Source organism: Pantherophis guttatus, chromosome 2 (assembly GCF_059756535.1).
Source record: "Pantherophis guttatus breed Tessera chromosome 2, ASM5975653v1, whole genome shotgun sequence".
In the NCBI taxonomy this organism is placed as follows: domain Eukaryota; kingdom Metazoa; phylum Chordata; class Lepidosauria; order Squamata; family Colubridae; genus Pantherophis; species Pantherophis guttatus.
The window spans coordinates 248,112,527-248,135,060 of NC_142064.1; the positions used below are offsets into that span (position 1 = coordinate 248,112,527).

A 22,534-nucleotide genomic window follows, 5' to 3' on the forward strand; every position below is an offset into this window, starting at 1 on the left:
CCTTACAGCAATTTTGACAGCTAACAAAAGCAGAGTGATAGGATTAGAGCAAGCAGTCCCTCACCCTAAAATCTAACACAGGACAGAGCCATCAGCCACAATAAGAATTACCTAACTCCCTTTCAGAACACAAAGCCCATATTGCATAAATCCCAAACTTCAAAGTTACAGAATCATATAAGAACCCTTCCACTCACCCAGCTTGTTGGTCAGCTGCCCCAGAACTGCATGCTGTGTACATCCAGATACAATCATTTGCATATTGGGAGTGGAGACCTCCAGATCCCATGTTTCCCTACCACCCAGTTCAATGATGCTAACAGGCAGAGGGGAAAGCAGAACTCCAGACGAGGAATAAATTCAGGTCCCAGAAAAGAAAAGTGGGGGGGAACTGTATAGTCTTTTCTTCGGAAAAGCTCCTTGATTTGGTTGACCTGTTTGTGTTCAGGGCATGTTGTGTGAACTTGCATGGCTGAGTGTAGGAAGAAAGAGAAATGGAGAGTCCTAAAATAGGGTAAGTTGACTGGCATTTCATTTGATGTGGACTAAATTGTCATTATTGTTAAATACAATGAATATTCTAGGTGGAATCATCAATTTACCATCTCAGAAAAGTCCTTCTATGGGGATGAGTGTTGTTGAATGGTTGTTGAGGGATTAATGGCTTGTTCTTGTATTCCCCTGAATACAAGAAAAAGCATTGAAAAGGATGTTCACTAACTAGATTATTATTTCCCTGTCCTTCAGGAAATCGGCTGATGTACATATTGTAGGTAGCGCTCGACTGAGCCCAAAATTTTTGTTGCTAAGTCTCCCTCACAAGGAAGGGTAGGAAGAAGTTGACTTATCTATATGGAAGAGCTGAAATAGTGGTCAACATTCCAACTCACACAAGACGATTTGTATTCTCCCTTTCCTTTGGAAAATCAAGCTGAGGTACATTGTACTGTCACCTTTCCTTTTATCTCTTTTTTTGTTGTTGTTGACTTATTCCTTCCTTCCTCAGCAACAGATTTAAATGAGATTCTTGTTAGGAATTTTTCCCCCTAATACCAGTACTTTAAATACAATGCTATTTACTACAGTAGAACAATGCCAAAAGCTTCCCAAACAAGGAGCCCCTTCCTGGCCCCACATGGGAAATGCACCATTTCTCCGCTCTTTGCAGGAGCACCTTCCGTGCACAGAAAATCCACCAGGGGGGGCACTTCAGCTTTTGGCCCCTGTTACAATTTAGGAAGGAAGTGACATCTTTCAGTTTTTGCCTTTCTAGGATACTGACTCTCACTCTCTTACTTTAACCCTTTGAGCTTTGCAGGAGGTTAAAAAGGCAGCCAGAAAGTCTGGAGGATCCAGAAGTGGAAAAGGTAGGTAGAGGTGTGTGTGCGTGTGTGTGCGTGTTGCCTAGTCCTCATCTAGGTTCAGTTTTTTGAGTTTTGGGAGTGGGAGACTCCCCGACCACCCTTTTCAATGATTCTAACAGGCAGAGGGGAAAGCGGAGCTCCAGAGGAGGAATATATTCTGGTCCCAGATCAGACAGGGGGAGGGGGGGACTGGATAGTCTTTTCTGCCCCATTTCTTCGGAACAGCTCCTGCATAGGGGGAGGTGGGTGAGCTTGCATGGCAAAGACTGAGCAGGAAATCAGAAAGGATTAGCAAGGAACAGATGCAAAAGATTATGCCTGCATTCCCATTATGGGCTGGATGACACTGTTGGAAGAAATATCCTTCTGGGTTCTGCTCCAAGTGGGGAAAAAGACACTGGAAACATGGAGACTGCTTGGAAAGATGGTTTAATGGTGGACAGGATCACATGGCTTGCGTTCCTGAACAGAAAAAGGGCAGATACAGTGAGTCCCTGGGTTTTTATGCTCTCCCTCCCTGGCTTTGAACTTCCTGGGGCCCCGAAAGAGTATCCTGATTGGTTGTCAGATTCCCAGGGGATGGAGGTCTTAGCCAGTGGTGGGATTCAGCCAGTTCACACCACTTCGGGAGAACCGGTTGTTAACTTTCTGAACAGTTTGCCAAAGTGGTTGTTGGAAGAAATCATTAGGGCAGAGAACCAGTTGTTAAATTACTTGAATCCCCCCACTGGTCTTAGCTAGCCTTGCTGGCTGATGTAATCTTCCCAGGTGCCATGTGGTGAGCTTCTGTTGCTAGATGGGTAGAGGGCTAATCCTATCTTTGTTGGCTCTTTGGCAATTCCTACTATGGCTCTGCCTGAAGGAGGTAGATCTTTGTTATGTAGAATAGACTGGCCCAGGCCTTAATGGCTCATTGACAAAAGGTGGGGGCAGGAAGTTGGGAGCTGCTTCATCTTTAAAACATGCTTCTCCATTTCTCATCCAGGGAAATATAATATTCTGCCTTTTTAATATTTCCTAAAATATTTCACTCTTCCAGGAAAGGGGTGGGTGCTGACTTCCTACAATCCCTACTCTTTTTTTTTCAAAACGTGAGTTTTGAAACAAGTTCTTGGCAAAAGATTAAAATTGATCAGGTCAGGGAACCTTAATGGGTGCTTTTACTTGTTCTAATGCAAAGGGGAAGGCATTGATAGAGGCAACAGAAAAAGGATTCCTTCGGTGGCTTCCAAAAGCTTTCAACCATGAAGGTCTAGCAGCCAGGGGAAAAGTTCTGGAAAGAAATTTACAGTATCCAATTTCCTTGCCAATTAATTTCAGATTTCAGATATCACTTTCTGTGAGCTTCCAGGCAGGTTTCAAGCAAGCAGATCTCCCAAAATTTTTCATAGCCTGTTTTCCTTTAAATTACAGGCTGCCCATTTCATGAGTTGGTTACTGAACCTGCCCCAGCTCTTACTTTAGTGCATCCAGGATTTGTGAGTCCAAATTGAGGTCAGTCAGTGTGCAATCCAGGCTTCCACCCCCCTTTTTTTTTTTTGGTGTTACACACAATGAGCCCTGGGACTTCTACTCATGAGACCACCAGCGCAACATATCATGCTTTACTGGGCAACTGGGCAGCATCATTTGTGAGTCACAGTCAGGGCTTGGGTTTTGGATATCACTTTTCTGCTATCTCTTCAAGTGAGGAAATTGCATGAGGGGGATACCCCCTCCCCCATGAATTAGCAGGGAGATATGACTATTTGGACTTTTAGTGCCACAGAGCAAAAATCAACCTAGGAGAAGCTTTGTGGAGGTAAGTGAAGGGAATAGTTTCAGTCTAATTCTGAATGGTGTGTCTCTCTGTGTGTGCATGTGTATGCAGCTACTTTTACAATACAGGCAATACAAACATTTTGGACATATTTCTCCTCCCCACCAGACAGAAATCTAAAGTGTACATAACTTGCTGTGGCAACCACTCCCAAATACAATTCTTACAGTAAACTGATTACAATATAAATGAGACAAGAAAGAAAACCTTACAATGAATTTCCACCCTTCCCCATAATCTCTCCAGGCTGTCTTCTGGGGGATTGAAAAGAGTCTTTTGGTCTTTACTTGTCCATCTCAGGGTCTTTTCTTTCATGTCTGGTGGGTAGCATGCTTGGTGGTAAGGCTGGTCCGTCAGGCTTGGGAAGGTCTGTTCCACTGTAGTTGCTGTGATGACTTTCAGTGAAGACTGGATTCAAACCCAATTCCTGGCTCAAACAGATGGAAGGTCTCCTCTGGAGGGAATATCTGGATCTATGTGCTCTGCTTCCACAGGTTGCAGAGTCATTTGTGCAAGGCTGAAAGACATTAGAACAGGGTCCCCTCCCCCCTTTCATGGGTAATCTTCCCAGGAAAGGCATTGTAACAGGATTAGAGATGGGGTGGTGGTGGTAGATAGCTTGCAGGCAGAGTTTGAAAAGAAACAACACAGCAGTATTGCAGTTACTAACCAGATAATGCAGTTTCAACAAAATGGAGACACAATAGATAAGAAAAAAACTGGATTCACATGCTTCAGGAAAGAGATGAGCAGGTAAACCCATTTAAACACATACAGTGAGTGCAAGACTGATTTTTTTCTTGTAAATGAACATAAAACGTTTCCTCATAAACTTGAGTTGTTACTTTAAGATACATAGTGAGAAGGAGAAAAAAAACAGAAATCAAATGAAAAGTTCTCTTTACTCTGTTCTTGTTGGCCAGACAAACACAGGGCAAAGGCTCTTTCTTTTTTTCTCTCCCCCCCCCCATTTTTCATTACTTCAATCTTCCTTTTTTTTTAAATTTCTCTAACAATTTCAAATTCTTGTCTCTCGGGATCAGATACATTTTACAGTTACAATTACCTCGAGGGTGCACAAAGACTTTGACGTACACACATAAAAACGAGGACAAAGAGAGGAAAGCAGAACTCTGAGATTTACACACACACTGATCATTCCCACCATAAATCTCAGTTAAATTAGGGAAGGCACAAATCTTAACAAACATACCACGTGGTTGCATAGAAGACAGAGAAAGAGACAGACAAAACAAACAAAAACCCCAACATTCCTATTTATACATTTCCCTTTTCTTTTATGTACCTTTATTTAGCCAAATTTGTTTCCCAGTGTTATCTCTTAGCATTGCCTATTTTTTGCACAATTTCCTGGCTTTCCTTTTACTCATGCCAGGTAACAGTGGTGTCTGCCTGGCGTCCCAGGCCACAATCAATTCCTCCAGGGGATTTCCCACGACCCTCGAGCTACTGCTTCCCATGTTCCTTGGAATGTAAGGCTGTAGCCGGGCAACACTCTTACGGTTTTCAGAAAAAAGGTACGGGCCCCTTCCTATTTAGGGAATTCGTCTAGGTTTTTGGATCAAAAAGGGATCCGGGAGGACCTCACTGCCCCTATAGTTAGTACTAGCACCTCCCTCACTTCAATACTCAATATTCACATATACACTGGGCTGCTTTCTGGAATATACCAGGGACTCTCTTTACTTTTTATAACCCATTTCACTTTCGCTTAGCATTCGCTCGGCTTCCGTTCCTTTTAAACACAAAGTTCCACGTTCAGCGACCCCCCACTTGCTTTCTCTATCCTACCGGTCATGGCTCGGTGGAACTAGCGGTAAGCAGAGGTGTGGCTAGAGGTCACTCAAAGAGGTGAAATCAGACTGTTTTCCGGGTGGAATCCCACACACACACTTCCTCCTTCCCTAACAGAAGGTCCTGTGCTCTGGCAAAACCCCCATGCTCTCTAGACTGTTGGTCTTTCTGCGGTTAGGAAATGCACACAGGAAGCAAGATACAGCTGTGATTGGGAGAAGGGCCTTCACTCACACACATGCAGGCATACACATTTTTCCCATGCTTTTCCATGCTTTAAAATTAAAATTTAGAGGTACTCGCCTTCTTTCCAAGCAGCCTTTGAGCTCAACACTCAAAACCCCTTTAAAACCTAGTTCCAAATGGCCAAGGTCCACAAAAACATACCCACAGACTCAATGGGTCTGTTGTTAGCAAGGGAGGCTTACCTGGGCCTGGTCCATTGGTTAGGTTAGCTTGGAGTCCCATCTGGGGTGCCAAATTGTAGGAAGAAATATCCTTCTGGGTTCAGCTCCAAGTGGGGAAAAAGACACTGGAAACATGGAAACTGTTTGGAAAGATGGTTTAATGGTGGACAGGATCACATGGCTTGAGTTCCTGAACAGAAAAGGGCAGATACAGTGAGTCCCTGGGTTTTTATGCTCTCCCTGGCTTTGAACTTCCTGGGGCCCCGAAAGAGTATCCTGATTGGTTGTCAGAGGTACACAAATTTCCTTGCACTAATTTAGAATTGTGTTATAGGACAGAGAAAGAACGGCAATCCTTCCTTTAGCAAGTGGGAGAACTGGAAAAGGCCCTTCTGGTGCTGAGTCTGGAATCCATGGGGAGTTCTGGGCAAGAACTGGGCAGAAGATGCTGAAAGAAGGAACCATCATTTCACATGTTCATGCCTGGAACTTCAGGAGCATCCAATATCAGGAGGATGAAGGTCCCCGAGGTCTTTGCAGCCAACTCCACTACTTTTGTAGTCGATGGTTGAGACCAGAAAAGCACACAAAAGCACAGATGCTGGACCTGGTGGTTCTGGAGCAGTTCCTGGCCCTTCTGCCCCTGCAGATGGAGAGCTGGGTGCGGGAGTGTGGAGCAGAGACCAGCTCTCAGGCGGTGGCCCTGGTGGAAGGCTTCCTCCTGAGCCAGGCGGAGGAGAAGAAGGAGCAGGTTGAGTTGCAGGTGAGAGGACTTCCTCCTGGGACTCCAGAAAAAATTGAATATAATAAACAAGAAGTTCACATTTTTTGTATCCTTTTCATAGTTTTATTAAGCTTATCAAAATATAAAATACAAAAAAATGAAAATAGTAGGAAATGGTGGGTGGGAAGGGAAGGGAAAGAAGTGTAGGGGAAAGGGGGGAAAAAAAGAAAACCATTGACTTTTTTTTTTAAGAAAAAAAGTTTTTATTTTATGATCAAACAAATGTACAATATAGTCAATCATTCAATATATCAAAATACATCTTATCATTTAATGTAACACTTTTGCTTATCTGTTAATACATTTATCTATCTCTAAACCCAACCTTCAACCCCCCCTCCCCACCCCCACCCCCGACTTCCCAGAGCAAAAACAGGGTATAAGATTTACGAAACATACGCCAAAATATGCTAACTTACTGCAAGATTTAAAACTCCCTAGACCCCTTAACTCCCCTTTTACAAATTATTCATCAACCTCCATTTTATAAGCTCAAAATAACATATAGTCCATTAATCCTTAGGGTTTTAAAAACATTAACAAGCACTAATAAATCATTCAAACCCTAAAAATCTCTTAATACATCTGTAAAGTATTCTTAATTCATTTACTTAATCATTTTACTCTTCCTCCTACTTTTATTCTCAAGATTCAAATATTTTAAAATCTTAATACAACAATAATTAGACCTTAAAAAAAACTAATCTTCCATTCTTTCTTTCTTTCTATATTTTTCTTAATTCATTTAGTTAATCATTAATACATCAATAATTGAACCAGAAAAAGTTAATCTTCCATTCTTCCTTTCTTTCTGTATTTTTTCCAGTCTTTCTTCCTCCCTCCTACTTTTATTTTGAAGAGGTTTTGAATTTTGATTTGAGCTTGATGTATCTTTAAAGCTCGTTCCTTTCTTAGAACTGTTTCCTCTGATTTAGAGCCCCCATATCGACTCTTCTTGCTTATATAATCAATCAGTTCATTCCTTCGTCTGTAGAACTAGAAATTCTCTCGATAAGATTTATCAGTTTGCAAAGAAGAGTCTAGTTGTTGCTTTTCGATTAATTGTGATTAATTGTGTGAAAGCCTCTGCCAAATCTTCTTTGTCCTCCAAAATCTCATTAGACTGACCAATTTCTGCTTCTCTCTGCTCCAGATTATATTTTTGAAAAGTTCTGTCAATTAATTCCATAAGAGCAGGAATAAGAAAGTTTGAAAGTTCTTGAGAGCCAGCCAGTTCCACCTTCTCTGTTTTGGTCATAATGTCTCCTGCATTGTCATTGTGCTTTCCTTCAAAAGCATCTTTAATTGCTTTTATATCCTCCACCAGTTCTTTAAATTTCCCTTCCATGATTGCTGTTTGGTTATTCATAGCTGCAGTTTGGTTATTCATGGCTTCCTTTATAAATTCTGTAAATTCTCTACAAGAATCCTCCTGGCTCTGTGAATCAATTGGGAATTGTATTTTCTGTGTCATTTATGACACCACTGGAGAGCCTCCACCACTTTTAGGAACTCCTAACTTAACTTGCTTGGGAGCCATCTTATTTTTAAAAAAATTTTCTTTTCACAGCCATAAAGTCTCTTGAACAGCTTTCACAAATTTATTTGTAATTTATCAAGCAAAATAGTCTTTTCTCCACCCAGCTCTCAAATCCCAGCAGCTTTAATCCAGTCTCTGAGCGCAGATCTGTTAACAAGCACTTTCATTTCTAACTTTCACTTTTACGCCCGCAACAAAGATGCCATTTCCACCTCCAGCTCAAAAAATTTCAAGTAGAAACAATGTATCCCTGGAGTTAAGCATAATACTTGCAAGGCTTGTCCTCCTGCTTCCATTCTGTCTGCTTTTGAATTCAATTAATCTCCTTTTTGAGAGCAGAGTTGGTCGCGACATCTGGCTCTGTTTAAAACAGAGTCGTCCCGGATCCGGAACTTCAGTGGGCTGACCGGGGAGCTCTCACCCTCCAAGCCCCTGGAGTTGTTCCAGGGGCTTACGGGGAGCTCTACCCTCACCCACCGGCTTTCCTCTCCTTCTTCCCCCAAAGGAGAAGTTTTCAAGCCGTCTGACAGCTGATTAGCGCTGTCAGAACGGCTCCAACGGAGTCGTGAGGCTGGCGGTCCGAAAAGACCGTCCATGACGCCAGCAGTGCCAACCGGAAGTCCAATATTCTCTCTTCTGTTGAGTTAATCCAATCACTAATTGCTGAAAGGGCAGCTGCCTCATAATACAATCTTAAATTGGGCATTTTGAGACCTCCTCTCTCACATATATCTTGCATTATTTTTTGCTTTATTCTCGGTCTCTTTCCTGCCCAAACAAAGTTACTGATACCCTTCTGCCATTCCTTCAAATTTGCATCTTTTTTAAGTATTGGTATCATTTGAAAAAGAAATAAAAACTTTGGTAAAACATTCATTTTTACTGCTGCTATTCTTCCCAACAAAGACAGTTGTAGTTTTCCATCTCTTTCTGTATTTTTGCCACAACGATTCGTAATTATACCTGTATAATTTTACATTTGAAGTCACAATATAAACCCCTAAATATTTAACCTTCTTTACTATTTCAAATCCTGTTACTCTTTTTGATTTATAGTCATATTTTTAGTCATTATCTTTGTTTTCCCTGCATTTATTTTAAATCCAGATACTTGTCCATATTAATTATATCCATTAAACCTATAACTGATTGCACTGGTTGGGTTAAAGTAACAACCAAGTCATCTGCAAATGCTCGTAATCTATAATCATAATGCCTAATTTTAATTCCCTTTATTTTATCCCAACCACGTATTTTATTCAGCAAAAATTCCAAAGTCAAAATAAACAGTAATGGAGACAAGGGACATCCTTGTCTTGTTCCTTTTTCAATATTAAAAGTTTCTGTTAAACTACCATTAATTATTATTTGTGCTGTTTGTTTCTGGTATATTGCCTTAATAGATTGTGTAAAATACTCTCCAAACTGCATCTTTTCTATTATTTTCAATAAAAAATTCCAATTCAATCAGTCAAATGCCTTCTCCACATCCAAAAATATAAGCGCCGCAGGGACTTGGTTGTTCTTCCCCAAATATTCCAATATGTTAACTATTTGCCTTACGTTACTTTTCATTTGTCTCCCATTTATAAAACCAGTTTGATCATTATGAATCGTTTGTTGCATAACTAGCATTAACCTATTTGCTAATATTTTAGCAAAAATCTTGTAATCTGTATCTAAAAGCAATATAGGCCTATAGTTCTTTGGCTGACTATGATTTTGATCCTCTTTTGGAATTAAAGAAATAAATGCTGTTCTCCAAGATGAGGGTACATCTCCTCCAGATTGTATTTTAATAAATAATTCCTTAAGTGGTTCCACCATTTCTAACTGAGCTTTACCCACTTTCAACTATTTAATTGCTAAGACAATTTCTTCCGAGGTTATTGTTTGATTCAAACCTTCCCTTTGCTCTTCTGTAACTATAGAAATGTTCTCCTTCTGTAGATATCTATCTATATCTATACCTTGAATTTTATCACTAGCATACAATCTCATGTAAAATTCTAAAAATGCTTTTTTAATCATGTTTTGCTGATACACCTCTTTACCTTTATATTCTATTTTCTCTATAGTACGTAGCTTTTGTTTTTTCCTTAACAAATATGCTAACCATCTACCTGGTTTGTTAGCATTACAGAAAGTATTATGTTTAGCATATTGCAGACTAATTGCAGCCTGATCTGCCATCAACATATTAAATTGCCCTCACAATAAATTAATTGCTTCTTTTGTTTTCTTATCTGCTGGGTTCAATGTTAATACTTGCTCTCTCTTTTTTATTTCCTCTTCTAAATCAATCCGTTTTTTTCCTGTCTACCTCTGTGTTTATTATTCAAATATATTAAAATACCTCTCATATATGCTTTGCATCCCATACCACTTCCATAGATGTACCTTTATACATATTCATAACAAAAAATTCTTTCAAAAATTTTTTACATTCTTTCACATTTTCCTCATATCTAAACAAATTTTCATTTAACCTCCAGGACCTCCTGGGTCCCTTTTCATGTTCCAGTTCCATCCAAACCGGGCTATGATCTGTTAATGTTCTTGGACATATCTTCGTCTTCTTCACCCTAGAAAGAAAATCATTAGTAATTAATATAAAGTCAATCCTAGAAAGGGATTGGTGTCTATCAGAAAAAAAGTAAAGTCTTTTTCTTCAACATTCCGTTCTCGCCAGATATTTCTCAACTCCATATCTTCCATCATATCAAAGAAAGATTTAGGTAATCTAGCGTGCACTTGAATATTTTGCGAAGGTCCTTTTTTGTCTTTTTTAGTATCCAAACCTCCATTCCAATCACCCAATAATATACACGATTTGTAATCCTATTGTATTAGTTTAGTATGTAAAAGCTTGTAAAATTTTTCTTGTTGGTTAGGTGCATATACTCCAATTAAAAGTATTTTCCCCCTCTATTAAAATTTCAATTGCTATATATCTTCCTTGATCATCTGCTTCAATTAGTCTAGCTATTAAGTCTTTTTTTAAGTATATAACTATGCCATTTTTCTTTTCTGGTGCAGATGCTACAAAATGTGTTCCCAATCTTGCGTTTATCAAACAGTTTTGATCTTTCATTCTAATATGTGTCTCTTGCAAACAAATTACTTCATTTTTGTACTGTTTCAGATAATGAAATATTTTCCTCCTCTTTTGCGGTGAATTTAAACCATTGACATTCCAATTTAAAAATCTAGTTGCCATTCTTGGCACCTTGAAGCTTTTGGAGCATCAGCTGAAAATCTTCCTGCATTTTCCTCTTCGACCTTGCTTCTCCCACTGCTTCTGTTTTTGTGATTTCTTGAGTTTTCATCTGAATTTGCTCCACCTTTAATTCTTCTCTGCACTTAATTGCCACTCGGGTCTGTCTCTGATCCTTTAGTTCCTCTATTTTTTCCAATAACACCGGAGCTTGAACAGTGCCCAAGTGTTGTATTAAGTCTTCTTGAGTAATCAAAACCCCTCCTTGGGCCTGTGCCTGCATTTCTTCTTTCTCGCCCTTTCTTGCCTCCTCTGCTTCCTTCTTCTAGCTTCTGGGGACGGTGGGCATCCAACCTTTAATACATTTGTGTAAAAGTCTCTTGCCTTCCAAACTGTATTGAGACGATATCTTTCTCCTGAGTAATTCACCACTAATCCAACTGGAACCTCCCATCTGTACTGTATCTGGTGATTTCTAAGTTCTTCCACCAAAAAAGCATAGTTCTTTCTGGTTCTCAGCATTTTGGGGGGAATTTCTTTCAATATTAAAACCTCCTGCCCTACCACTTGAAATTTATTTTTGTAGGAAGCTTGTAAAATTTCATTTCGTATCCTCCTTGTTGTAAAGTAGATTACAATATCTCTTGGTAAATGTTTCTGTCTGGCAACCCATGAGTTAACACGATAAATTTTGTCAAGTTGCCATTCAAGATCTGCCTTTTGTTCTCCAATTATCTGTGCAAAGGCTTCTGCAAAGATCTCTCACAAGTTCTCTTGATTATTTTCTCTCAGGCCTCTTACTCTCAGGGCAAACTCCATCGCCCTATATTGTATCATTGTCACTTCTAAGTCTGCCCTCTCCATCTTTGTCTGGACCTTGCCCATTTTTTTTCCCAAATCCACATTAGATTGATTAAGTTCTTCCACTTTTTCATCCAGCCCTTCAATATGGCTTGCCAGACCCTGAAATGCAAAAACAATATCTTCTCTGATTTCCTTATTTCGAATTTGAATTACCTCTTTAATTTCTGCCATCTCTTCAGCCACATCCCATATTTTTTTCTTCAAAGACCGAAGTAATTTTTTCCTCTAAAACCGAGGCTTGTGTCTTTAAAGCTTCCTGCAAAGCTTCCAGTGTTAATATTTGTGGTTCCATTGGAGCTGACAAAGATTGCAATTTAGATAGTTGGGCTGGTGATCCCCCAGCACTTTTAGCCGCAACAGTTTTATTTGCCTTGAAGCCATTTTCTAATTTTCAATTTTAATTTTAAACTTTTGCAACAGCCAAAACAATAAGTCCACTAAATCAAGTTAATTTCCAGTCCTCGGTAAATTTTTTGATTCATCTAAAGTCAATTTTAAATCTTCATTCTTTTAAAGTAAAATCCAATACTTTTGAACAGGGGCTGTCAGCACTAGACGATACTTTGTAATTATGATCACTCCTGCCTTTGCTCTGCCTGCTTTTGTATCCAGTATTTTGAAAGATTGTTGCAGGGGTGGTCGAGGAGTCTTGTTCTGCTTAAAGCAGATGTCTTCTTACCAGCCTTTCCTGGCATTCATACTATGTGGAGATGCTTCACTAATCTTTGTGTAGTTCCCTTATCCATTCTAGAAGAAAGATTTTGCACAGGGATTTCTTTCTTCCTTCCCAACCTAATTGATCGACACTGAATGATTTGCATTGGTGTTCACTGGAAAAGAAACCACTTCATGATGTGTGATGACCATTAATTCTTTTCTCCTACTTCAAGCCCTTCGCAATGGAGATCAGAGATCCTGAGAGAAAGAGGCATCCGTCAAATCTCCCTGAAGAACTGTTTTTCAGGGGAATCCCTCAGGGAGATCCAATTCAGGACACCTCAGGAGGTAATATAAGGTCCTTCCACTCCTTTGATCAATCTTAACTTTCTCATCTTCTCGGTGTCCTCTCCTCTATAGCATTCCTCCTCCCATTTTACTCATGATGCTTTTTGAAATTCTGTCTCCCTCACAGAGAAGAATAGAAGGAAGTTGACTCTTTGTTTTGGGGGAGCAGAAACCAGGATTGAACCTCCAACTCGGGTAAGAGAAGAACATTCATTTACTAGATTTTTATTTTCCATTTCCCTCAGGAAATCAGAGGATGTGGACCAGGGGTGGGTTCTACTTACCTTTAGTACCGGTTCGCAGCGGAGCCGCACGTGCGTGCTTGCTTCGGTCATGTGAGCGTGTGTTGTTCTGCGCATGCGCAGAAGCATTTTGATTACGTCGGGGTCAGTGGGCGGGGCCTCCGGCCGGCTTTACTACCAGTTCTATAGAACCGGTGCGAACCGGGGGCAAACCACCACTGATGTGGACAGCATAGGTCCGTGATGGCGAACTTATGGCACGGGTGCCACAGGTGGCACGCGGAGCCATATTGGTGGGCACGCAAGTGTTGCCCTAGCTCAGCTCCAGCGCGCATGCCCCCACCGGCCAACTGATTTTCAGGCCTTCTGGTCCCACTGGAAGTCGGGAAACTTGCTGTTTCTGGCCTCCGGAAGGCCTCCGGGGGGATGGGGAAGGTTGTTTTTGCCCTCCCCAGGCTCTTAGAAAGCCTCTGGAGCCTGCGGAGGTGGAAAAACGGGCCTACCAGGCCCACCGTACCATTGCGTGCCAAAAGCAGGGGGAAGTGTGCAGGGGTCACGTGCGCATGCGCAGGAGGGCGGGGTGCATTGAATTATGGATGTGGGCACCTGCACCCGCAACCCCTCCCGGCTCCCCCTGCTTTTGGCACTCGATGGCAAAAAGGTTAGCCATCACTGGTATAGGTAGTACTCGTAAATGTGAAAAATGGGCATGCTGGCAAAGGGGCTCTGGCAGGCTGGCGGTGGGAGGTCATAGATCTCAACCGATTCGCCCTGCTCCAGGCAGGAGCAGCCAATCTGGGTGGCCGAGAGCAGTGCTGCGAGGAGGACAAAGAGCTCCCGTGAAGACAGCAACAGCACAGGCAGTCGCTCATGCCAGTTGCTGCAAGGGAGTGGCGAGTTCATCAAAAGGGAAAAGCAGGACTCAGTTTACAGCAGCTGCCTGAAATGTGTTTGCAGCGACTGCTGGACAGGAAGTGGGCAACCCCAATGCTCTGACCTCCACCTGCTGCCAGTGCTGCCCCTGCATGTTTTGGAAGGGAAATTAAAAAGAAAAATCCTGCAGGGATTTGATCCCATGCTGGGATGTGATCTGAATAAGACTGTCTTGTCCTACTGTTGAAACGCCCCCAGGCTCTTTCCCGAAGGGAGGGTGGCTCTTCTCTGCCTTTCGCCATCATGCGCAGTGCAAGGGGCAGTGCAGAAGTCCACTTTTTGTTTTTGATGCGCTCACCACTCACAGCAACTGGGACCACTGAGGGGTGGGGGGATGCACTGGCAGCAGGCAGAGGCCTGCTTCTCCCCCCCCCCCCATTCTTTTCTCCTCTGCTTCAGCCCAGCCCTCCACCCAGCAGCTAAGGATGAGGTGCTCACCCACCTCTCCATGAGGCCTCTCAGGGAACACATCATACAAATTAAAAGAAAGCGCTGCGAGTCCAGGTGTCCTTTCCGTTTGTTCCCCTCGCCTCTCTCTCTTGCCCCCCCCCTCTAGCAACAACTAGAGGTGTGGGGGTAAGTGGGGAAGGCATGTGATCTGGCCTACAGCTGCGGGCAAACAAGGACAGGCAGAGTGGCAGAGGGTTCACATGGCCCATCTGGTAGGCCAGATTGCGTACCTCCCCCACCCCACCTTCGCCTCTGCCAGTGCCGCTGCAATGAGGCAAAGCAAGTGGTGGGGTGGGGGATGGCGCCAAGGCGTAGCCCCTGCATTCTCAGCCCCCGCCGTCCAGCCTGGTCCTCCACTTCCATCGCACACTCCACACAAGCAAAGACAGTTGGTGGGACAGATCACATGCCTCCCCCCACCCCCCGTGCTGGCTGCAGTTGCTTCCAGACACCATCTGGCCCCTCCATGCCCACTGCCCCACCCTCACATGCTTTTTGTTCTGTCCATTTTGTCATCTGAACCACGGATTCCTACTAAGCAAAGCTATTTCCCTTAGTGTATATGTTTGCTTTGAGAATTTCTAAATAATAGGAAAGATGCTGTTCTGTACTTTTTTTCCCTTTCAGGAGAGTCTTGTGTCCTTTGAGGAGGTGGCTGTTGATTTCTCCGAGGAGGAGTGGTCTCAGCTGGATCCTCACCAAAGAGCTCTGCATTGGGAAGTCATGCTGGAGAATTATAAGAACGTGGTCTCTCTTGGTAAGGGTTTCCTACTCTCCAGTCAGAGAGTCCAGGAAGACATTTTGTAGTTAGAGGCCATTAGTTAGTTCTTCTGAAAACATCTTGAAATAGATATCCCCTCTTCAGAGGGAGAAGGAAAAATTATGTTTTTCTACTGCTCCTAGGAAGGAAATGGGTGTATGGCATTCTGCTTAGAGGTATCCGATCCAATTTGCTTTTGTCTTTCTATTTAAACTTTTTAGTGACAAAGTAATTCCTTAGTTTGAGGTAATGCCAAAGTCCATCACACAGATTTCAACTATTTTGGCCCAGATGCTTCTATATCATTCAAGTTTTTTGACTTAATGTCTTTTTCAAGGTTTTATGTCTCATCAATAGAGATATTATCATTTCAATACCATGCTATTATAAGGATACAGATATGCGGTATATATTAGAATTTGGCACAATATCTGAAGGCAATTAATATGACTTCTAACAGAGTGATCTTTTTCCCTAACCTTTCTCCCACTTTCATTTCTTTTTCCCTTTGAAGGTGAGAATGACAATGACAATAAAGACTCTGGAGAACCAATCAAAGTCTTTAGACAAGGAGACGTAATGAAGAAACCTGCAATTCAAACAGAATTCCAAAGGCAGGAGAGAAACCTGTCAAATAACTGGAATAAGGAAAGCTCATCTTCAATTGTTGCTCAGATGCAGGACTTCATTGATCAACGAGGAAAACTAAAGAAGAAATATATTGGGAAAGGTGTAAGACTCTTCAGAGACACATTAGATGTAAATGGACCCTGTCCATCACAAGCCAAAGAACCAGCCAATATATGGAAAGATGAAGGAAAAAATTACAGTTGGATATCCACACTTTCTCAAGAAAATGGATCTCTTGAGTCACAGAAAAGTTTCCACATGGGAGAGAACTCAAACATATGTAATGAACATGGAAACAAGATTCTTAATAAAAGGACATGCATAAGAGAGAAGCCATATAAATGCATGGAGTGTGGAAAGGGCTTTACCCAAAAGAGTATCCTTATTACCCATCAAAGTATCCACACAGGGGAAAAGCCATATAAATGCATGGAGTGTGGAAAGGACTTCACCCAACGTGATCATCTTACTGCCCATGGAAGGATCCACACAGGGGAGAAGCCATTTAAATGCATGGAGTGTGGAAAGGGCTTTAGCCAAAAGGGTAACCTTATTACCCATCAAAGGATCCACACAGGGGAGAAGCCTTATAAATGCATGGAGTGTGGAAAGGACTTCAGTACAAGCGGTTACCTTACATGCCATCAAAGGATCCATACAGGGGAGAAGCCCTATAAATGCATGGAATGTGGAAAGGGCTTCAGAACAAGCAATGAACTTGCATCCCATCAAAGGATCCACACAGGGGAGAAGCCTTATAAATGCATGGGGTGTGGAAAGGGCTTCAGTACAAGCAGTTACCTTACATGCCATCAAAGGATCCACACAGGGGAGAAGTCATATAAATGCATGGAGTGTGGAAAGGACTTCAAAAGAAGCGATGAACTTACATCCCATCAAAGGATCCATACAGGGGAGAAGCCCTATAAATGCATGGAGTGTGGAAAGGGCTTTAGAACAAGCAGTTACCTTATATGCCATCGAAGGATCCACACAGGGGAGAAGCCCTATAAATGCATGGAGTGTGGAAAGGACTTCAAAAGAAGCAGTTACCTTACATACCATCGAAGGATCCACACAGGGGAGAAGCCCTATAAATGCATGGAGTGTGGAAAGGACTTCAAAAGAAACAATGAACTTGCATCCCATCAAAGGATCCACACAGGGGAGAAGCCATATAAATGCATGGAGTGTGGAAAGGACTTCAAAAGAAGCAATGAACTTACATCCCATCAAAGGATCCACACAGGGGAGAAGCCATATAAATGCATGGAGTGTGGAAAGGGCTTCAGTAGAAGCAGTTACCTTACATGCCATCAAAGGATCCACACAGGGGAGAAGTCATATAAATGCATGGAGTGTGGAAAGAGCTTCAGCAAAAGCAGTAAACTTACACGCCATCAAAGGATCCATACAAGCGAGAAGCCACATAAATGCATGGAATGTGGAAAGGGCTTCAGCAAGCCCCATAGTCTTATTTACCATAGTATGATTCATAGACTGGAGAATCCCCAAAACAAATATACATTTGAGTAAGAATCTATGCTAATTATTGATTTAATGGGTTCTATGTATGGATTTCCGATTTATAGAGTGAACTCTGAAAAGGGTTTTTTCTGTGATTCACCCTCCTGACAGCCGTAGACATGAATTTAGTAATGAAAATAAAAACAGTGAGCATGTGTCATTATAATTATTATTTATACTTCTTTGAATGTAGCTGTATATAAAGTATATAGGAATGTTAAACTGGTGGCTCATGGGCCAGTTGTGTCACATGCACATACCCCAGCTCCACGAATGGGGAAACCGTCGCAATGCGTCACGTGATGGCAATGTCACGCGGGGAATTTGAAACCCGTGGTGTATAGGTTCATTTTATTTTATTGTTTAGAAATGAGCTTCCTGTTCCCCAACTGCCATCATTCCCCCAGTTAGTCATAGCTCTCAGAGGGATGCGAAGACATCTAACAGATGCTGTTTCTCTAAGCCCAAAAGGAAAATATCCAAAAAATAATCAAATTGCACCCATGGTATAGAACTGGGATCCCCAAAAGTAATTAAATTTGCATCCTCGGTGTAGAACCGAGACCTGAGTCAGCCGGTATTTATGGAGAAACATTGAACATTATTCAGTCAAAGGCCTCATGATATGAGGAAATTGTCACATGGAGATCAATGTAGATGAGAAGAGCTGAAAGGATGAACAATTCCTCTCTCACAAAAGGAGCCAGAAGCGCCCAAGTGCTTGTGTAAATTTCTTTTCAAGCATTATGGCCATATTTTGCTCTTCTGTAGTGTGGTGAGGGCTAGGAAGTCCACCTTTGATTTAAATAAGATTAATTAAATATCAATGGTGTGGTTTTGTTCTAGTCATGTATTATACTCATCTGTTAAAACTCTTAGTTGCTTTAAAAATGTATTAACACAGGATATTTGGAAGGATTTGGAGGGGGCATATTTCAGGATTTGAGAGGCTCATGTTGGTTTGAAGCTCAATTGTCAGTAATAGTTCTGGATCAAGCTGAACAATAAAGAGACCGAAAAGAGCAGAGAGGTTAACTCAGTTTTTTAAACCCCTTTTTTCTTTCCATGTACACCCTTTCTTTCACTAATTGTAGCTAAATCTCTTTTTTTCCCCTTGCATTGTCACCTCCATATGCAGAGGAATCTCTTCAAAACATTGGAATCTTCAGGTCTTGTGGTTGGAATGTTTTTCTCTGTTTATTTTGTAGATCATGAATGAATCCCAGTATCATTGCTCAGGCTGGTCCAGGTTCTTTCTTGCCCCCCAAAGGCATTTTTGGGTCATAGAGGTAAGCCAGAAGGGATAAGACTTGTCACAAGCAGAACGATCATGTAGAAAGAAAAAGAATTATGCGTAGCATGGGTGAATAAAGGAGATGCGTGGGAAGACAAGATAGAAAGTGGATAAGAGAAACAAGGAGATTACAGATAGTTCATGGGAGGACTGTAATTAAATGATCATCAAATAAATTTATATCAGGGTTTCCTGCAGAAATTAAATCCAGAAAGCACGCACAGACTGATTCAGCAGGATTGATTTAAATAAGAAACTTCTTTATATACAAGAATATATATACAATACCAACAGCAGAGTACAATTTCTTTCAACGTAATAGAAGTTACAGGCAGAGCACAAGGCAGGAGAGAACAGTTACTTTCATTTCAGCAGAGCAGACAAGCATCCCCAGACTGCTTAGTTTCAGATTCAGTTCTCTGCACAGATGCAGAAGCTGCAGACTAAGACGCCCTGGCTCCAGTCTGTCTCAGCTCCGAATTGGCTGACTTAGTTGCTATGCCTATTCATTGGCTCACCTTGTTACCATGTCTCTGAATCATGCATACATCACTATCAAAGATGCTAGAATCATAAGGTCTGTTCTGTCCTCATTCAACATTACTCTGTGTGCAGCTTGACATGCACCCACCTATCCTCCAATAAAACAGACCGTCTGCATAGATCTGGATGCTTTACTAAAGGAATAGGATGGGTGAAACTGGAAAAATAGAAATACAGGTATTCCTCAAGGTACGAACCTAATGGATCAAAAAATGTGTCAAATGAATCACATTCAATTTTACAAATTTTTACAATCAAATTCATTAATTGAATCAAATGGCTTGTTAAATGAATGAAGATCTGACCTACTTCCTGGGGGCTGCTGATCAGTTATTTTCACTGCTGATCAGCTGATTCCGGTGCAGTTGAAGGAGGAACTAAATTGCCTCCAAGCTGGCTCACAGAGCTCTCCGTTTGCAGTTTTAAAAAAATCCACTTGCTGCTCATCAGCTCAAGCATCTTCAGACAGCTGCCCAGATGGGGTTTGGTGGTAATTTACAGTACTCTCAGATTGCAGTTACTTTAAACAAAAAAAACAACAACCTGCCACTACAGTAATTAGCTTAAGAGTCTCCAGCCAGGCTCCCAGAGTGAGATGGGGGAGGAATTTACAGAACTCTTGGCTTGGAACAGTAACAGAGATGGAAGAGACCTTGAGGTCCTGTAGTCTAACCCACTGCTCTCAGGCCAGACTCTCCATACAGTCCATGTAGCATTTCTACAAGCAGTTTCAAAGCAAATGCAAACAAACTTTATCTTTGCAAAGAACTGTACTTACAAACACGATACTGTAGTTTGCACACTACAGTACAGTGCTTAAAAAGAAGCAGAGCAGTTCCCAAAATGCTTACAAACAAGCAGTACAGTACTATAGAGTAACAAAAAAGAATATTTTAAAATACTTAACAGAATTCCTGAATGCGAAATAACATCATAACTATATAGTATGATGGACTTTCAGGGCCAGTGCAACATGTAACATGTTCACATGGGTACAATAGGACTGAGTGGTTGTTAATATGATTTATTGGGTTAGGGATTTTCTGTCTTCACATTGAGTTGTATTGTGTTGGGGGGGTGCATGGAGGGAGCTCAGCCAATCTCACTGTACATTGTGCACTGACAATAAAGGTTTGAATTTAGAAGCAATTCTAGCACTCTAGATCTCAAGCCCAGGAGCAGCAGATCCTCCATGCAGCACCAGAAAAACAAAAACTTGGTGCTGCCCTGGCTGCAAAATCCACCGGATCTTGTTTGGCCATGAAGAGTAAGGTGGGTTTAAACTCCATATGCAGCTTTGGTCACTTAGATATCTCTACGCTGTTGGTGTCGATATTCAAAGAAACATGCAGTTCTTTGGCTGCCCCCCCAAAAGTTGGTACATTCGTCTGAACGAATGTATTTAAAGGGCCTCGGATAGCAATAAAATATCTGAGGGCATTTATGAAGCTAGAAGCATCCATAATAACTTCAATGTGGAGAGCTCTAATGGTCATACAGGTGAATAGGGCTGCCCACCTCTTACTGTTTGCCTGACACCCTCTAGTGTGACGCGTGGTCACAGACCAGGAGCCAAAGACATCAAGGCCAACGTTAGTGAAAGGAGGATTTGTACTGAGTCTGTCGGCTGGAAGATCAGCCATCTTTTGTGTTTGTAACCTACCATGGAGCTTGCGACAAGAAATACACCTGAAGATTGCCTACTCACACATCTTTTAGCTCCAACTGTCCACAAACCAGCAGTTCTTAAACTCCGTGATGGCAAACCTGTTAAGTTGAGTGAATGAGGACGCAGCAAGCCAGAGTAGTGAGTGACAACAGGTCTTTATTGTATGGTGAGAACCCCAGCGACTGACCCAGGGAGCTAGCTCCCTTTATATACCTTGCAGCTGTGGTGGTCAGCCAATCAGCTGATGGTCAGTTAATTCAAACTTCCTGCCAAACCAAACCTATTTACATAACAAAACCTATGGCACTTCTCCAAATTCTAAATGAAATGGGAGTCTGGCTTCCCAGCATGCACTTGATTTGAGAGTGCAGGAGGATGGTTAAATGGGTAGGATCAGCTTCAAACAATATACTTGGGGCATGTTTGTCTCTCTGGCCACTAGATGGAGCTAGAGCAGTGGTGGGTTGTCCCCAGTTCAGACCGGTTCTATAGAACTGGTAATAAAACCGGAGGGAGGCTCCGCCCACCAACCCTGACATCATCAGAATGCTTCTGTGCGGCCCCGTTGCAAACCGGTAGTGAAGATAAGTAGAATCCACCCCTGGGCTAGAGGGCAACAACAGAATATAAAGAGAGTATGTTAGGGCATGTTTGTCCCTCCGGCCACTAGATGGGGCTAGAGAGTCACCACAGTATATAAAGTTATATGGTGTGGGATGATACTCCCTGCCTGGTATCAACCGATACCACTATTTGAGTTCTGAGATGATAGCATTAGGTGAGCTGCTATTGCTTTTTTGCTGATATGGTCATCGATGAGGTGGTGCCACTGCAGTTTCCAATGAGCTTTTGGGAACTTGACTGTGATCTAAGTCAGTAGTGAAATCTGAACTGGTTTGCTACTGGTTCGCTGGCCACGCATGCACGCTACACACATGCATGTGCTGTAAGGAGGCTTGGGAAGGTAAGTAGAACAGCGCAGGGGGGAATCAGCTGTGGCGCACAATCTTGGGAACCTTTTAAAAAACTTTTTAAAAGCATTTTTTACTACCGGTTCGGGCAAATAGGTAGTAAAAAATGCTTTAAAAAAGGTTCCAATGATCACAGCTGTGCTGCGCAATTATCAGAACCTTTTTTAAAAACTTTTTAAAAGCATTTTTTACTACTCATTCGCCAAAACGGTAGTTTTTAGCGCTACCGGTTGGCCCGAACCAGAGTGAATCGGTAGCATTTCACCCCTGCTCTAAGTCCGGAATATAACATCCCATTGCTAGCTTCTCCCTTAGGCTTGCTGAGATCCTCTGACATATATCCAGCATCCTTCTGTTGAACAGATATTGTGGGAGACATTGCAGAAGACTGGTTCAATTGCTTTTTGAAGCTTGCTGTTCTTTGTGGTGTGGCTGAGGGCTGCTGTGCCATTTGAGCTATGGTGTTGTCCACACATTCTGAGATATGAATGGCACAGATGGACTCTGGAGACTGTGGCAAAGAGCATGCTACAGCTTGTTCTTTATTGTAAGGTAGGCATCGTCTCTGTGATCTGAAGGGAAGAGGGGTGACCCAGTTGTCACTATCTTCTTTGACTAATGCCTGCTCTGTCTTTTCTAAAGGGAGTTTGTCCTCAGTAGATGTTGCCACCTGATTGTCATCTTCCATTTTTTGAAAGAC

General features: G+C 42.0%; 2 protein-coding genes across 2 annotated transcripts in view; both read left to right on the forward strand.

Annotated features, from left to right (window-relative positions):
* LOC117673942 (uncharacterized) overlaps positions 1-22,534 on the forward strand; it is an 85,774-nt gene that overhangs the window by 44,578 nt on the left and 18,662 nt on the right. Inside the window, 1 exon segment of the mRNA XM_087885173.1 lies at positions 16,240-17,170. Coding sequence (XP_087741299.1) covers positions 16,240-17,170 — 931 coding nt within the window.
* LOC148115570 (zinc finger and SCAN domain-containing protein 16-like) lies at positions 1,642-13,289 on the forward strand. Its single transcript, XM_087883766.1, has 4 exons — positions 1,642-1,850; positions 5,740-6,168; positions 12,701-12,815; positions 12,943-13,289. The coding sequence occupies exons 1-4, from the start codon at positions 1,770-1,772 to the stop codon at positions 13,152-13,154; spliced, it is 837 nt and encodes a 278-aa protein (XP_087739892.1). The 5' UTR covers positions 1,642-1,769; the 3' UTR covers positions 13,155-13,289.

What these genes read in the sequence shown, in the direction of transcription:
- LOC148115570 (XM_087883766.1), top strand. Translation starts at nt 1,770, where the DNA reads ATGGAGACTGCTTGGAAAGATGGTTTAATGGTGGACAGGATCACATGG. An exon ending in AGGAGCAGGTTGAGTTGCAG is followed by an intron (nt 6,169 to 12,700) that starts GTGAGAGGACTT and finishes TCCTACTTCAAG; the next exon opens with CCCTTCGCAATGGAGATCAG. An exon ending in AATTCAGGACACCTCAGGAG is followed by an intron (nt 12,816 to 12,942) that starts GTAATATAAGGT and finishes TCTCCCTCACAG; the next exon opens with AGAAGAATAGAAGGAAGTTG.